At 31.7% G+C, this 17,687-nt stretch overlaps 1 protein-coding gene across 1 annotated transcript in view; it reads right to left on the bottom strand.

Annotated features, from left to right (window-relative positions):
* PIEZO2 (piezo type mechanosensitive ion channel component 2) overlaps positions 1-17,687 on the bottom strand; it is a 539,935-nt gene that overhangs the window by 98,397 nt on the left and 423,851 nt on the right. The window contains exons 18-22 of the mRNA XM_074274855.1: positions 7,330-7,550; positions 5,726-5,886; positions 3,958-4,134; positions 3,470-3,595; positions 2,019-2,219 (exon numbers count right to left, since the gene is read on the bottom strand). Coding sequence (XP_074130956.1) covers positions 2,019-2,219; positions 3,470-3,595; positions 3,958-4,134; positions 5,726-5,886; positions 7,330-7,550 — 886 coding nt within the window. The remainder of the gene's footprint in view (positions 1-2,018; positions 2,220-3,469; positions 3,596-3,957; positions 4,135-5,725; positions 5,887-7,329; positions 7,551-17,687) is intronic.

The raw sequence follows: 17,687 nt of genomic DNA, 5'->3' as shown, positions 1-17,687 counted from the left end.
GTCCCCCTTGATTTATAAAGAAGGGAGATTCAGAGTCTCAACCCCTCCTGGAAAAGCATATCTCCCCAAACAAGTTAAGAGGAATCATTCAATTGGAAATCTTGGGCAATTCACCCCCTTCCCCATTGATCTTTTGGGAAGCCAGATCCTCATTCAGGAAGCCTTCAAAGTGATTTTCATTCAATTCAATGATCTGGGTCTGATATTGAATGGCTTGAAACTCCGAGTATCTAGGCTGGGGGCATTGGCTTTCTTTTCAACTAGAAGTTTTAGCCTCAGACTTCTATAAATGACAATTCTAAACTCCATAGTTTTGTAGAAGTCTGGAATAGGGCTTAGCTGCCTACCAGGACTCCTGCCCACTGTGAAGAGACCTTCTTTTCTCAGTGTTAAGTTCTATTTCTCTGCCAGGATTTCTCTGTTAGGACCTCAATTTCCCTAACAGGACTTTGCCACTCAGAAGTCAGTCTTCCTAGCAAAACTGACTTCTCAGTGCCAATAAAACTTCCTTTTTTTGCCACTAATATTTCAGATTCGTGAATTCTTTCACATAGGACCTGAACCTCCAAACAAAAGAGGATTCCCAAAACTCTCTGCACTGCCACTAGAAGAACATCAATACCATTCATGGTGTCACTATCAAATATTCTTCAAATTGGTTAGTTGAAGATTCTATGAATGCCATTCTCCTTCTCTGCTTTCCTTTTCAGTTTTCCTCTACACATTAATTATGAGTACAACAGTTCAGCTCCCAGGATCTTCTACCAAAAATAAAGGATAGTTTGTGTTTTGCTATGAAGAATTAAATCTCCAAAGTTTTGCTTTGGGAAATTGTATTTTCAGAGAATATCTTTAAAGCTCAAAGTGATTAGTTTATAAAATTCCTTGAAGAAAAAAAGTTGTTGGTTTTTCACTTTTATATTTTATATTTATATTTATATGTATATAGCAAATAACAAGATGATGTGATGAACTGTGATGGACTTGGCTCTTTTCAACAATGATGTGATTCAGGCCAAGTCTAATAGACTTGTGATAGAGAGAATTATCAGCATCCAGAAAGAGGACTATGAGGACTGAATGTGGATCATAACATAGTTTTTTCATCTGTTTTGTTGCTATTTGCTTTTTTCCCTTTTGATATGATTTTTCTTGTGTAGCATAATAAATATGGAAATATGTTTAGAAGAATTGTACATGTTTAACCTATGTTTAGGGGAAGTTGGGAGTGGAAGGAGGGAAGAAAAGTTTGGAATACAAGGTTTTGCATGGATGAATGTTGAAAACTATCTTTGCATGTATTTTGAAAATAACAAAAACTATTGTTAATTTTTTAATTAAATAAAAAAGATAAGCAAGAAAAGATAAAGTTGCATCATTAAGATAAAATTAACTTGCTGGGATTGTGATATAGTTGGCTAAGTGAATGAAAAGGGCTAAAAATAAAGTCTATTACATACATACAGAAGTGGACTGCTCTAGTTATACCTTGTACCCCCATGATAAATATTTTGGAAAACATTAAGCATCTGTCAAAAGAGATGTGAAGTCATAGAGCATAAAAAACCAACGGTTAGACTGAATTAAGTGGATTTGAGGAGTTTTGATAAAGTTCCCATTATTGTATTGTGTTGTGTTGTATCATGCTATATTGTGCTGTATTATTTGTATTATATTCTACTACACTATATTACATTAATTCTGTTTTATTCTATTCAGTACTAGGCTAGGAAGCAAGTGGGATACAAAATGAGAAAAGAAGTCACTGTCCATTGGAAGCTTATAATCTAACTAATATGAGTTAAACCAAAGGATATGAGTTAGAATCTTATTCTAGTCAATAAAACCATATATATATATATATATATATATATATATATATATATATATATATATATATATATATATATATATATGTATATATATGAATGTCAGAAACTCAAATTTCATATGTATTAAAAATACAATCTACTAGGCAGTTACCAGAAATTTTAAAAAATTGGTATAAGATATCTTACCTCCAACCCAAACTTGTAGAAAAAGTAATTTATGAAATACTTGGCACAATTGATGAGTCCATTGTCCAGATGCATTCTTGTAATGTCATGAAAAATGGTTTTAGACACAGGAGCTGTAAGGTTATTTCTACATCTATAATATTCCTGATGGCGGTAAATAGTTACTTCAAAGGCTAGAATAGCTAGCATCAGTAGATTATTCTACAAAGTAGGAAAAAAATGTTATAAGAGGAGGGCAAAATTTTATGACTTGGTAATCTAAAAGAAATCTTTAGATAATATTATTTCATTGTGTCTGGAGACAAAAATGTCCTAGGTTTGATTATATTCTGGTTGTATAATAATATTACTTATTACTATTATTAGTCAATATTTACATAGTGCTTACCGATTTGAATATATTTTATCTCATAAAATACTCATAATTTTCCTATAAAGTAGGCTTTAGACTTATTATTATCTACTTTTACCATATTGGCAAACAGGAGAAAAAGACATTCAGTGTAAGCAGGACTAAGATTCAGAAAAGTAAAATAACTTGTCTATAGTCATACACTTAATAAGTACTAAGGGCAGGATTTGAATTTGTCTTTTTGATTAAAGCCAGTACTTTCTAGCATAGCACACTACTTACACATTGTAAGATATAGTACAGAATGTCATAGTATTATATATTATAAAAAGATACATGTTTCCTGTTTTACCAAAACTAAAATTTCATTATTCTTTCTAAATAATTCAAACCAATTTCTATGATGCTAGCCAGTGGTAGTATTTTGGGGGAAAATAAAACTGCTTCTGATCCATTCTCATATTTAGAAAATCAAAATAATGGTAAATACAACATAAGATATCATAAAAGTTTATCATTTATAGAAAAGAGATTTGCAATCGGGCATGATTTTTTAAAATAATGTGATACTTTAGAATGTTGTGAAACAGAAGTTAGAGCATATGTTGCTAAAGAAATGGGGCTCAAATTATTAAAAAATTTAAATATATATTTAATTTAAGTGCTATAGAATTTTCTTCCATTTTTAAATTGCATTGTAATCACAGTGCCACTTAAATAGAAAATTGTTAATGTGGTCTAAAATAATAAAAATTCTTCATAATTAAAATGTATATTATTTTATATGCTAATCTTATTATGACTGAGTCTGAGAATAATAATGTTACTTTTTATGCATTTAAACCACAGTAAAATAAAGCCTATAACATTGGGTAAGCCAAATTTGAGTATATAAAGAACATATTGATATTTGATCCTAAATTACCCAAATGGCAAATGATAATCCAAATTTATCAACTGTGTTATACTGAGATATTAACATATTTGCCATAGATCATTGTAACATTTAGAATTTCACATAAACAAATCTAACAAAAAAAGAGAAAAATTTTAAACAGTGATGGAAATTTAAATCAAATAATTCAGTTAAAGCAGTTACCCTGAGATATACAAGCAATGGAGAAGATTTTCTCAATCCAACCCACTCTGATGGATCAATGGGACCACTGTAGAGCATGGATGTGTTCAAATATGTTATATTTATATTTGTTTCATTTTGGTTTGGCTGAAATTAAAGAGGCATAACATCTGTTAGTGTTAGGAAAAAACAGTTAATAACAAGTAAGGGAGGAGAGCAGCTACATTCACATTCTTAATATATATCATTTATCTGTGAGGAGATAAATCTTTCCAAGATTACAATGAATAGCAGATATGAATTCTGAAGATAGGATTGAGCTATAATACTCTAGGGAAGGACTCCAAGACACAAGAGATTGTGTTTCTTACAGAAATTAAGAGCTGTCTTCAAAAGGTGAAAATGAAGTTTTCTTAGAAATGCCTCCCCAACCTCCCCACCAAATTTGGTTTTCTCCAAAGTGAATTTCCCCAAAAGTATAGTTAAGATTTCCCATCAGAATGGCTCACCCAGGTACAATTAACAGAAAATTTGACAGGATCAATGGTGGAAAGCTGGTATAACATTTTGCAGACAATAATCACACACGTCCAGACAGTGCAGATGCTTGAAGCCAGACGGCGTAGTTGGGCATATGGCAAAGCAAAAGCCCAAGAAATCAAAAATACATAGTTGAAGAGAGACACCTAAGAACACAAAATCAGAAGATGGAGAGAAAGGGAAAGGTGTTGTAGAAGGTAAAGAAAAATAATGGAGATTTTTAGTGTTTTGTCAATTTGAACAGCTCCTTTTGTGAAATTCAAAGACATACATCATCATCACAATAATCATGATATCTTATTTCATAAAGTGGATATCCATATAATATTAATTAAGAGATAGTTACAATGTTAAATCATTTTCAAGTACCTAATGTTGAGCACAGAACACCATATGCCACAGGTACAGTAATGCTGCCCATTTGTTCAATCATTGGCCAGGAATTTGTTAAGTACCTCTTATAATCTAGTTTCTTAGAAGAACACAATATAGATCTGAATGAACATTCACTATTTACCTCATCAGAGGACCAATTAAAAAATCCTTTGGAAGAATTATCAAAACCACCTTTATGTGATGTTTTTTTCTCTTTTTTAGAATCTGAACCCTAGAGTTCTTGTTTGTAGAGAATGTATATTTGGGGGTGGCAGTACAAGGTTATAGTTAATATTGTTTTGTTTTCTGTGCTTTAGAATGCTTAAACCTGACATTTGATGTGACTAAAAAACATCCACAAAAAAAGAAAACAAAAAATTACTTTAGTTCTATATTATATAATAACAATTTTTTTTAATTTCAAGAGAATCTTTATTCAATGTATGACTACACTACTTTTTTCTCCAGTTTTCATATTGCTCGTAGACAACTTTTTAAGAGATTCATGCAGACTATGCTAGAAAGCAGCTTTATCTTATAAACTAAAATTTTTATATGTGACACAAATAACATTTACTTCCTATCCTTAAAAAAAAGATTAAGGAGAGAGTAGAATTCTATCTAATTTTATGTTTCATATAGCATTTGGAATTTTGATAGGACTCAGGAAATGAACAATGAAATATATTAGAGTAGCTAATTGATTTCCTCTTTCTTAAGTCACTGATAAAAAATGCTGAAAATGACAGAAATTCCACTAGAAAAAATTTTCCACGTTTGCAATGCTCCATGAATTTTTAAGTCTGATCACTCAGCTAGGTTTTAGTCAGTCAATTTTGTTGATTAAGCATAGTCATAATAAAAAAATGGAGAATCATAATAATGATAGCAATAAAAGCTCAAATTTATATAGCATCTTTTAGTCTACAAATTGCTTACCTCCCTATATTATAGATATTATCATAGATAATATAGATCATCCCTGTTCACAGACGATGAAGATGATTGTCAGAGATATAAGGTGATTTACCCACATGCACATAACTAGCCAAAATTGGAACTATGAATTAAATTTAGGTATTCTGAACTCGTACTGCAGAACTCTCCTTTTATATTGGAAAAAATGATGAGAGAATTCATTAGGTAGCTCAACTTCTGTGCACTTTCCCAAAAGTAAGCAGTTTGTGTGACTAATGTATAAAAGAAGAATTAACATGTTCCAACAATTCTGACCATTTGTTTTTTGAGTAGGAGGATATTGACTACAAATCCTCTGGAAGACCATGACAAAGAGGAATAATATGGAGGATACACAAGATCTTCAGCATCTAAGCTCAATACAAGAATCAAAAGTGTACTTGCCTCTTTTACTGTAACCCAGATGATGTATGATGAAACAATTTTGATGATATGCAACTCCAAAATCCACCACATGAAAACCTGCAGTTTGTGAAAGTACTCCAGGAATTTTAAGAATAGTACTGTGAGACGGTCAATTACTAGATGCCATTTGTTTCTTATATCTGCAAAATAGTAAACTCACCTAAGAGAATGAAGAGTTCTTTTTGGGTTACATTTTAGTGTTCTATAATTAGTGATCCTTAGGCTAATTTTTACAATGAAAAGATAAGTAAGTAGTAAGTGAATAGGGACAGAGTCTTTACCTTTATTCAAACAAGCTTTCAACACTTACCATATGACAACTGTTCTGCAGGGCTGAAATAGCCCTTGATTTCAAGGGGCTTTGATTGGATTGGAGAAGAATGAAAGAATTTTCATGTTACAAAATATAAAATATATACAATGTAATTTGCAGAGAGAAAGTTTTAGCAATTCGGTGAGAAAGTAGCACTTAATTCTTTTGAAGAAAATAAGGAATTTTAATAGATAGAGGAAGAAGTACATTCCAAGTATGGAGACAGAAGATAAAAAAAACTTTAACATAAAGTGGATGAAGAAAGGTAATGTGGAGAAGAGTAGATTAGAATGGCAGCCAGATATCTAAGAATTTTATAGGCTAAAAAGAGTTTATATTTTATTTTATTACTCTATTATAATCAATAAAACATAAAGCAATCAATATGTTCTTTTCTATTCAACAGAGAACCATAACATCTTTGGTATAGATCAATGATAAAGATTTCTATATTATTGTAGACTATATAAGTAGTTTAGGGAGAATTCTTTGAGAGAATGTGGCATAAAGAAATTTTAGATATGTCCATTAAATTAGTATTATGTAAAGTTTTTAATTAATTTCCTTTCAAATACCACATGATAAATGGGCATCTTAGAAGAGTACTTTTAAAAAGTTTACTAGACATCATATTAGAGTAACAAATGTTTTGTGCTACCACATTCCTATTTATATGCTGTTATTGTTCAGTCATTTTTCAATTGTGCACAACTCTTTGTGCCCCCATTTGGCATTGCCATTTTTTTCTACATCATTTTATACATGAGGAAACTAAGACAAATAGGATTAAGTGACTTGCCCAGATTCGCATAGCTAATAAGAACCTGAAACTAGATTTAAACTCAGGAATTTGAGTCTTTCTGACTCTAGAATCAGGATTCTATCTGCTATTCCACCTAGTTACCCTTCCTGTTTATATAGAAGTAAAATAAATTTAATTCAGTAAAACAAAACAAACAAATAAAAAACTACCAAATATAATGGTCATAATTTATAATTTAACATATCATGGCAGAATGGCTCTATGGTACATTGTGATTTTTGTATTCAATCTATTTGATAAGCATGATTGGGGAATCTGGAACAACTGATATTGGAATACTTCTAAACATTTTCCCCTTGCACATCTTCTATTCTCAGGAGTAAAATCGTCAGAGAAGTATTGAATTTTACAAGGCAAGATTACAGTAACTTTATTTTAATAAAAGTTGCCAGGATAAATATTTTTTTTCCTTTGAAGTCAATCAACTTTTAGTTGTACATAAGCTACCTGAAGTTTCTTCTTCCTCCTCAGATTCCTCCTCTCCATCTTCATCTTCCTCTTCTTCATCTTCACTGTCTTTCCTATCCCCACCTTTTTCTTCTTCCTCATAGTACTCTTCTGTCTTCTCCTGACCATCCTCTTCAAGCTTCCTCATTGCCTCCTTTTCCATGCTTGCAGTCAGATTCATCATGGCGAGGTCTGGAAGGCTTCCCTCTGGGTTCGCCAGTCTGTTGGCAGAGAATGCCCAAGTAAATAGAGGAAATGGTATAATAAGCAATCTGAATGTGGGGACAAGCAAAATGAATATAAAACTAAAGCAAAAATTAATGCATGTACAAATGTCTTTCAACTGGTGAATGTTAACCTCTTTTCTTTCTTTTTTTTAAAAGCACTTTCTACAAACATACTGCAAACTGAATTAGATTGAGTTAGTTTTTCTAACTCAGATTCTAATGATTAGTTAGTAATGAGTGCTATCAACACCTAAACTTGACATTTTTCCGAGGGGAAAAATGGTCAGAGTTTAGGATGCAGAAGCATGAAATGGCATCATGTAAGAGCAAGCATTTCATGGCTTCACAGGGGGACTTACTCATTTTGGTGGATTGGTAATTTTTTCTTGATGCTGCTCAAAGTAATTGAAATAGAAAGGAAAAAAAGGAGATGAGAACAGAGGAGTTAAAAGGAATGTCAGAGATTATATATCATGCTACATAACATCCACTAGTGCATTCCTGTATGCCATCTGCAGTAGCTTTCTAATGCCAAATGCATTCCAGAATGGCATTAATGACATGCATTTACTAAAAACTCTATACCTAAGCACAGATGGACAGTGGAGGACAGCATTGTAAAAAGGATGTAGAAACTCCCAAGGAGTATTATTATGGCATGCTCTTTAGAAATGCAGCAAGTTGTCTCACACGAATCATACCATTCACATTTCAAATAAGTTTTCATCTTTTCTAAATGAAGTGTGCTTTTAGTCAACCTTTGCATAAACTCATTCCACTATATCCTTACTTAAAGCATTACACAAAGGAAGCCAAATGCTTTTAGTCTGAAGAAGTTTATTATGTGACCAGTTTTGGTATTTGATGATTTAATATCTTATTCTGGACAGCAGTAAGAAGGAATGTGTGGGAACTCTCTGCATGAGTGAGAATAAGTATTGAGGGAAGATACATTTTATGTTTCTGGTCAATAAACCGGAATCATAGGGTTCAGAAACAATTTATTTTACCCCTTTTGTTTTATAAATGAAGAAATGGAGGACCAATGAAATTAAGTGACTTAAGATCACACTTCTCTGCCTCAGTTTCCTCATTTTAAAAATCAGGAGTTTGGACTAGTAGAACTCTTAGGTTCCTTTCAATTTTAAATCCTGCCTACTAGAAAAGCTATTGAACTCAGACTAAATACAAACAGAATTGCCAATTCCTGAAAAACAAAATAAAACAAATTCCTTCCAAAAGCATAACACTAGATCAAGAGAGCAAGAATGTAGAAAGTTAAATTAAAGAACAATGAAGACTAAGTTAAAGAAAGATACTCTCCACATTGGTGGGGGATGATGACTGGTTCCTATTAGTCATTTTGCCCTTGTCATATGTATGTATCTCTATCTGCAGGTTTTTGCCATTAGAAAATGCATCTAATTTTAGTTACATGACCACTTTTCACCATGCCAATGTTCTTTTAATCATCTTTATGATATATCTTATCAAAATTTAAGCTAGCTATTTTCTAATAGAAGAGTATATATTTATTTGTTCTTCTAGCAATATCTTTTTATATAAATTACATTACACCAGCATAGTATTTCCATTTTTCAAGTTAGACACTATTTCTTGCAATAGCAATAAAGGATTCAATAGTCAATTATACTAAAAGATATTGTATCTAAAGGTTACACCAGAAGAGTCATCATATTATATAAAGAGTACTGGTCCAGCAGTCAGAGAAGCTGGCTTCCAATTATTTCTCTGCTCTGCTACTTATTGCATATGTGACCTTGGACAAATCCCTTAATCTTGTTGGATTTAAAATGCATACATTTACATGTATTACATATGTACATATATATATATATTATATAAAATGCCCTGTATTATACAAAAAATAATATTAATCTTCAAGAAAATTCTTCTCTGATCTTCTATACTCAATACTTCATTATAAAAAGCCATATCTGATCATTATTGCTAGAAAAAGGTATGAAAGTATTTGAAAGCACTACCAAAGCATACAGTGCTTTGCTTCAGTCATTTTTCAGAGGTGAACAACTCCATGACGCAATTTGGGATTTTCTTAGCAAAGATAATGGAGTGGCTTTCCTTCTCCAATTCATTTTACAGATGAGGAAACTGAGGCAAACAGGGTTAAGTGGCTTGTCCAGGGTCACACAAGCAAGGAGTGTTTGAAGCCAAATTTGAACTCAAGAAGATAAGTCTTCCTGACTGTAGGCTTGGCACTTTATCTAGTGAATCACCTGAAAGACTGTCTTATGTCTATATGACTGTTGTGTAACTATAATGAAAACTTTAATAAATACAGAGAAGAATGCTGTCAAATATATATCTCAGAAGTATAACTGAATGATAATTTGTAAACAATAGAAAACTACTAACATCTTTATCTATCCAATTCTATTGATCTTAGTTAAACATGCATAAACATTTATAAACACAATAAAGGGATTTAAATTTTTCAATTACTGCAAAGAAGGAAGAAATCTAAGTAAAGACTTGCTGCTTCTAGTTGCTTATGAGTCTACATTGGGATTTTTTAAAATTTTAAATGGAGAAGGTACCTTGATGTATCAAACTCTGGTCAATGAATAAATCATTACATAGTTAATCTAATTAATCACTGTGCCATAACCCTAGTAGAAATAGATCCTGTCAATTATATACACAGATACAATGAATAAATTACTAAATGGTTAATTTGATTAAGTCAACCTAGCAGAGGTAAATCCTGTCAATTGTAGACACAGATTCAATGAATCAATCACTAAATGGTTAATCTGATTAAGCCAATCTAGCAGAGGTAAATCCTGTCAATTGTAGACACAGATTCAATGAATCAATCACTAAGTGGTTAATCTGATTAAGCCAACCTAGCAGAGGTAAATCCTGTCAATTATAGACACAGATTCAATGAATCAATCACTAAATAGTAAATCTAATTAATCCTTGAGTAACCACCCTGGCAGATATAAATCCTGTCCATTATACAAACAGATTCCTTCCTCAGTCTTTTTTTTTTTTTTTTTTTTTTTTTTTTTTACACCTGGATTATTTTGGAACATATACATAATACCAAAATAAATATGTAAAGCACCAAAAAAGATGATCCTTTTTCACACTGAGGGGTGGAAACATTTCAAAGTCACAGAGAGAATGAGGCATTGCATTGAAATATAAAGAAAAGGGGAATTTGGGTGTCCTTTTTCAAACTCAGGGTTATCATTTTAGCCATCCTAAGAGAATGGTAATGACAGAAATGCAATTATAGCCTTGCATACCTGAATACCATACCTGTAGTCTATTTTCCCCCCCACAGTGAATTTTCCTTTTCTTTTCCTCATTTTTTATTTTATATTGCTTATCAAAGTGGTGCCATATATTTGTTAGTTAGAATCTTCACTTCTAAGAATTTTTAATGTGCTTCTGACTACCTCTTTCTTAAATATTCTTTTTATATGCTTTCCATTCTTCTGCAACGGGAAAGCCTAGTATTTCATAAGCACTTCTGCATCTACAAATGTTTCATCATGACATGGAGCAATAGTTCTGTGAAGTAGAACTGTAATTATGCTGGCACATTTGTGGCTCTCATTCCAGCAGGAGATGGCTGGGTATCTAATAATACAAGATTTCTCAATAAGGTGATACTAGGAGAGATCAACAATATTTAGAAGCATAGGTAAAGGGATTTGATTTTGTCTTAGCACTAGATTTGGATGAGTCTACCAATATCCTCATAGAAAAATGTCCATTTAACAAAATGAAAATTCTACCAGAGTATCACCTCATTTATTTATGCCAATATATTTTTGGAATGGTGGATCATTCAAAGTGAAGCTTGGTTGAACTTACCTTTGAACATGCTAGGAAGAAAGAGTTTGCCAAGCATATTAACACTGTAAACAAGATTTCAAGTGGAATGTTTAAAGTAACTAAGACAATAAACTCTTCCCAAGAATATCTAAAAAACCCATTTTCATTTTATTGGTAAGCTAATTATAAATAATGGAAAGTAATTTCTGTAAGCAATCTTACTAGAGTATTTTGTCAGGCCAGCTCTACTTATTTAATGCATATATTGAAAAAAAAATATTCCTACTTTTCATTGAGTACAATTAACCTTCCCAAGGACTACTCCAGGCTAATGATTTCCCATAGCATTTTCAACTCATGGTACAGGGAAAAAATGTCAATACTTGAGTCAGAGGATCTGAGTTCAAATCTCAGCTCTGTAAGTTACTAACTGGATGACTTTGGATAAGCCAATTAATTTCATTTGACATCAGCTTTCTCATCTGTAAAATAAGAGGATTGGACCAGGTGGTCTTTAAGGTTGCTTACAAATCTAGATTAATGTCTTTATGACTCTATTGCTGATTTATTGAAACACTGTGATATAGCATGTTAATATACTGATTATTAAGTAACCATTCAATTCAATTATGCAAATGTATTAAATGTCTACTATGTACAAGGCTGTTCTGAATGTAAGAGATACAAATATGAAATAAGATATAGTCTTTTCATGAAGAAATTAATCTGCCTGGAGTAACACAAGAAAACGTATACAATTGATATGTTGCTTGCATTTAGAACTACATCTTCCACTATAAGAGGAAATCTTATCAAACTATGCTGCATCAAAGTATGATATATGGAATACTTTGGTCAGGAATGAAACCTCCCAAAATGTTATGAGAAATCTTAGGAGAGAAAGATCACTTTTATCAGAGTAGTTTCAGTAAAACTTCATAGTGGAAATGGTGCATGAGTTAGTCCTTGAAGGAAAGGAAGGATGTCAACAGGTAGAGATGGATGTGATTCATTCTAGGTATGGAGTAAACCAAACTCAATAAAAAAGGGACAGGCTAGGATGGATATGTGGGACAGTCAGAAATCTACTCTGGTTAGATGTACAGTACATGAAAGGAAAAAATGTGACAAGAATCTGGGAAAGGTAGGTTGGATCCAAGTTAAGGCCAGTTTTTAATGTCAGGATAAGGAAGCAATTGAAGGTTTTTGAGTAGAGGAATGATAGATAAACTGTGGACTAGAGGTCAGAAATCAGAGTAGGGAACACTGATTAGATGATCACTAAAATAGTTCCACAAACCAGCCCTTCAAATACTTGAACATTTGTTCCCATTGAGTTTTCTCTTCTACATATTAAACATCCATAATTCTTTCAATTGATTCTCATATAACATGTGATTAAAAAAAATGTTCTGGAAACATTAAAAGCCACAGAATGATAATTTTTCACATTTATCTCATCATATGTGCTGATTTTGTTTGGTTTAGAAAATTTTAAACAAATCTTAGCATTAACATAGAACATTGAAAGCATCCCCTCTGAGTTTGGGTAAATGGTGACAGGTGCCTCTTCTTGAAACAAATCTGAAATGACTGCCATAAGGCCTTTTCAATAGCATGAAATCAATTGAGGGGCTCGGTAGAAAATAAATAAACAAATATATACACACATACACACACACACTCATACACATCCACACAGAGCAGAAAATTACTCTTTACTGTACCCCCTCATTCTATATTATGCCTCCTAGAGCTCCTCCTGCAACAACAAATAAATGCATTAGAAGCATCACCATCTAGAAGGATGTCACTGAAAAGGGTTACTGAAAGTCTTACATTGGAGTTTAATAGCTATACTTTTTCTACATATTCCTGAAAATCTGTGATCTTTCTGCAGTGGAGATGATAAAATGTTTTATTAAATTCAAAATATATCAAATAATCAGATTTGTTTTGAATCACAAATAGCAAAAAAAAAAAAAAAAAAAATCAGTTGATTTACTTTGTAAATGGCTACTGTGGCTCAATAGATATTTTGGTTTTATGTCCTATTTTCACAGAATTTACTATTTAAGATTTAATCCAAAGATTGAATCTAAATTCAAGGGTTAAAAAAAAACACCAGTTTATTGACTAAGAATTAAAGGAAGCTTTATATCTGATATTTTTGTGTTTGTGAATTGAATACAAAGTAAATAATAACATCATGAACAATGAGATAAATTTAAAAAAAAAACATCTTGGGAAAGTGTAATATCTAAAATTCAACTCTCTGTTATTAATTAATTTTCTATGTAAAAACTGAAGATTGAATTTTTTTTTCTAGCTTTGAAAATTTTATAAAGAACCTATACTCATATGTTTACCAATTTTATTTCTGTTCACGTGTTCAGTTATGTTCAACTTTTTGTATGCCAATGTTTTCCATGGGATTTTCTTAGGAAAGGAAATTTTTTTAGGGAAGATAATGCCATTTCCTTCTCTAATGGATTAAGATAAACAGAGGTTAGGTGAGGGTCACACAGCTAGTAAGTGACTACTTACTGGGACTGGATTTGAACTCAGGTCATCCTGACTCCTGACCTAGCATTCTATCCACTGAACCACTTAAGCTGTTTCCTGGTATTTCTTCACAGTACACCAATCTCTGAACTAGCTTTTTATTCCATTATTAACATAGAAATAATATAGTGTTTTAAATATTTGGGCATTCATGCATGAGCTAAACCTTTTTTATGGCACCAACTACTACCTTTTCTTTTATGGAATTTTGGGTGGATTTGTCAACTTTTCCATTATATTATAAAATCAGAAATCTTAAAAAGGATAGATGCTGTCTTAATAGATTTTATACATTCATAATACCTAACATCGTCACTTTTACTCAGTAGGTACATCAAATATATTAAAGCCCAATGTTCCTTATTCCAAGTGTTTTGCAACTCTTTCCCCAAATAGATGAGATCTTTTTATCCCAAATAAATGCTAATGCTTTGGAAAGTGAAGATATATTAAATTTATAGAAACTGATATTTTTATCAACTTGTTTTAGTCATATATTTCTGATATTCTTCCTTAAACAGATTAAAAATAAGCCTTTGAACTACAAAATTCTGTGAAGAGAACTAAGTGATGAAATAGTTTCAAATTGAAAAGAAAAGGACTAAATGATGACCAAATTAAAAATGTTCAAATTCATATGGTAGAAAACATAACAAACAAATGAGCTAATGCTAAATATATATTCATGAAAATACCTTAATACTGTTCATATGAATATTTTTTCTTTTACTTAAGTAGGGAGAAAAACAAATCAAGGCACAGTATTTAGAAAAAGAAAGGAAACAATGAAGTACCCACCTATTTATTATTAGATATACACGACCATTGACTTTGGCATGGCTACAAGGTGAGAGACGGAAGCACAAGAATACATGTGATGGCAATGGGAAACAAATTAAAGAGAGAAAGAGGAAATTATTAAATAGGAATGAATGAAGAAGTGTCTTGCAGAAACATATATAGAACAGATATATCATTATGAATATTATCCCTAAGGAATTGACAGTTTTGAAAGTTTCCCTATCATGCAGTGAAAAAATGTTGGCAACATAATACAGGAGCAATATAGAATATAGCCAAAGCAAAAGAGTTTAAGAACAAGAGATTATTTGTCTCTTTTTTATTTTTGACTCCCCCAATCATAGTTTATTAAATCTCTTTAGATTTTAACTTCTATCATATTTTTTAAATGAAAATAAAAATTTTTAAATATTCATTTAGTCTTCTGGATGAAAAATATTACTAAATAATCATGTTCAAGCATACATCTAAAGGTGCTCAATGTTTAAAAAAAATAACTGGGGTGTATATATATATGTGTGTGTGTGTGTGTGTGTGTGTGTGTGTGTGTGTGTGTGTGTGTATTGACTTATGTAGACTTCCCAATATTAAAATGAATGCCTTCAATTTTATACAGATAGATAGACATGTATCTAGAATGGATATGTCTGGATAAATTTTTGGCATCAATTTTCTACAGAAATATGTGTATATAGATAAATATATGTCATCCACAAAAACATGAATTTTATACATTTTCATATACATGTATATATGTTATACAAAAATTATATGCAAAATAGAAAGAAGGTAAGAAGGTAGCTGGCTTTTAAAATAACAACCAACAGTGGAGAAATGAGCATGAGCCACATTTTTTTTTTTTTAAACATTCCTTTTAATTGCTCTTGTATTCCATGAAGGCAGATTCAGAGAAATCATAAGAGGTTGCTAAAACCAAACTCTCAAATCATTTTCCTTCCCTGCATCATTAAAATTTTTTTAAAAATACATTTATCACCATGAACCTTTTGAAAAATAAATACGTGGAGTTGTAAAATTAATGACAAATCAAAAAAAGAAATTAATGACAAATCTTAAATGCTTCCAGGGATATTTAGCTGGCATAGTAGATAGAACACTGAGATTGGAGTTAGGAAGATATAAGTTTAAATCTGTCTTCAGATATTTAATAGGTGTGTAACCCTGGGCAAGTTAGTTGGCCCAGTTTCCTAATCTGTGAAATGGAGATAATAATAGCACCTACCTCCCCTAGTTTTGGGGAGATTCAAAACAGATTATAATTGTAAAGCCCTAAGCAGAGTGCCTGGTACATAATGTTAGCTATGATTTTTATTATAATTAATTATGCAAAGGCAGTTCTAAATACTTAGGTCTTTGCTACATAAAAACAATTAGAAATAATAGAATCTATTAAACTATTGAGTAGTGAATTTTTATACTTATGTTACTATCATAAAATGGTAGCCCTATTAGTTATTATTTTTCTACTCTTTGAGCTTTTGGAAGGATATTTTTCAAGAAGAGAAATGAACTTCTCTCTTGACAGAACTCTGCTGACTATCTGAGATAACCCTTGCTGATTTCTCACTTTAAGGTTTCTATGACAAAGACATTTTAAAGCCAGAATTTAGGGTTGTTAGTGCTTTGAAGAGGACAAGTAATGGATTTGTCTTTTCACATGAAAAAGTGAATTTTTGGCTCATCTTTCATCAGAATTATGCAGTGGCTTGAAGGATGTTGAGAGGACCAACACAGGAAAAAGAGAAAGAAGTACTAGAGTCTTGGCACAAGCAGAGACTGAAAGCAGCAATCCAAATTGTATAATCGAACCCACACTGTGTGCATAGACACTACCGCTGCGATTACTTCAGGAAAGAAGTCTGAGTGGAAATAATAGACTTTCCACATGCTTGATGAGTCCTAGAAATTAATATCACTGCTGGTCCATGTAATTAGTGGTTCAGAGCCCAGCTTTCTACATGCTTGAGTTCATGGGTAGCATACAGCTTACATTTGTGTCCTGTTTTGCAAAGAAAGAGGCAACACACATGACAAAAATAACTATCTCCAGAATCATCTCTTCTGTGCTTAAAGAAAAATAGAGAAAGAAGGGGGAAAAAAAAAAGAATTTAGGGGATAAAAAGACACTATTAAGAATTTACTGACATTAGTTGCCTTTCACCAAAAACTGTATGCTGTCCAAGAGACCTATCTGGTTATTTTGATGTAACTCTTATATCTGAAAGTGAGGTGATGGCTCCCTAATTCATATAGCATCTTATGTAAACAGAACCACTGCTGATGCCATACAATGCTTTGCCATTGTCAAAAAAATTTCAAATGCAAATAAACTTTAAAAAAATTATAGTAAAGTCTTTATGTGTAGACTATGACAAAAAAACCCCTTTAAAGTTGATTTCTTGCTGTCTGCTAATATGATTCTGAATTTTTTGTCCCAGGGACCCCAACTTTAATTGAAGTGGTACCTTTAATTTTTCCAATAATATATAAATTTTGATTTGGTATAATTGCAATGAGATTCCAAATTGCTCTTTAGGATTGGTTGCCAACTATGTACCACCTTCTCATGAATTTCAGAGAGGGAATGGCACTACTGACACATGGCCTAGGGATTCACCTGTAAGGCTTCAAGAACAATAAATAAATATTTATTTATTAAATATAATAAATCATGATATAATGGTTGGAGGATCCTGAATTATTCAAACTTGAACTACTCAATTGGACTGTGCTCAGGAAAAAATATCAAAAGCAAATTTAATTAATATTAACAAAATATGATAAGGAAGGTACAAAATATTTAAAGATGACATCATATAATACTCTTTAAAGTCAATTATAAGGAGTGCTGGAGTTTATACTATTATTCTCCAATAAAAAATATCTAAATATACATAAGACAGTGGTTGCTGA

The sequence above is a fragment of the Sminthopsis crassicaudata genome, chromosome 1 (assembly GCF_048593235.1).
Source record: "Sminthopsis crassicaudata isolate SCR6 chromosome 1, ASM4859323v1, whole genome shotgun sequence".
Taxonomy (NCBI): domain Eukaryota; kingdom Metazoa; phylum Chordata; class Mammalia; order Dasyuromorphia; family Dasyuridae; genus Sminthopsis; species Sminthopsis crassicaudata.
Note: the sequence above shows the minus strand (reverse complement) of the source record. Positions and strands in the feature narration are given on the sequence as shown.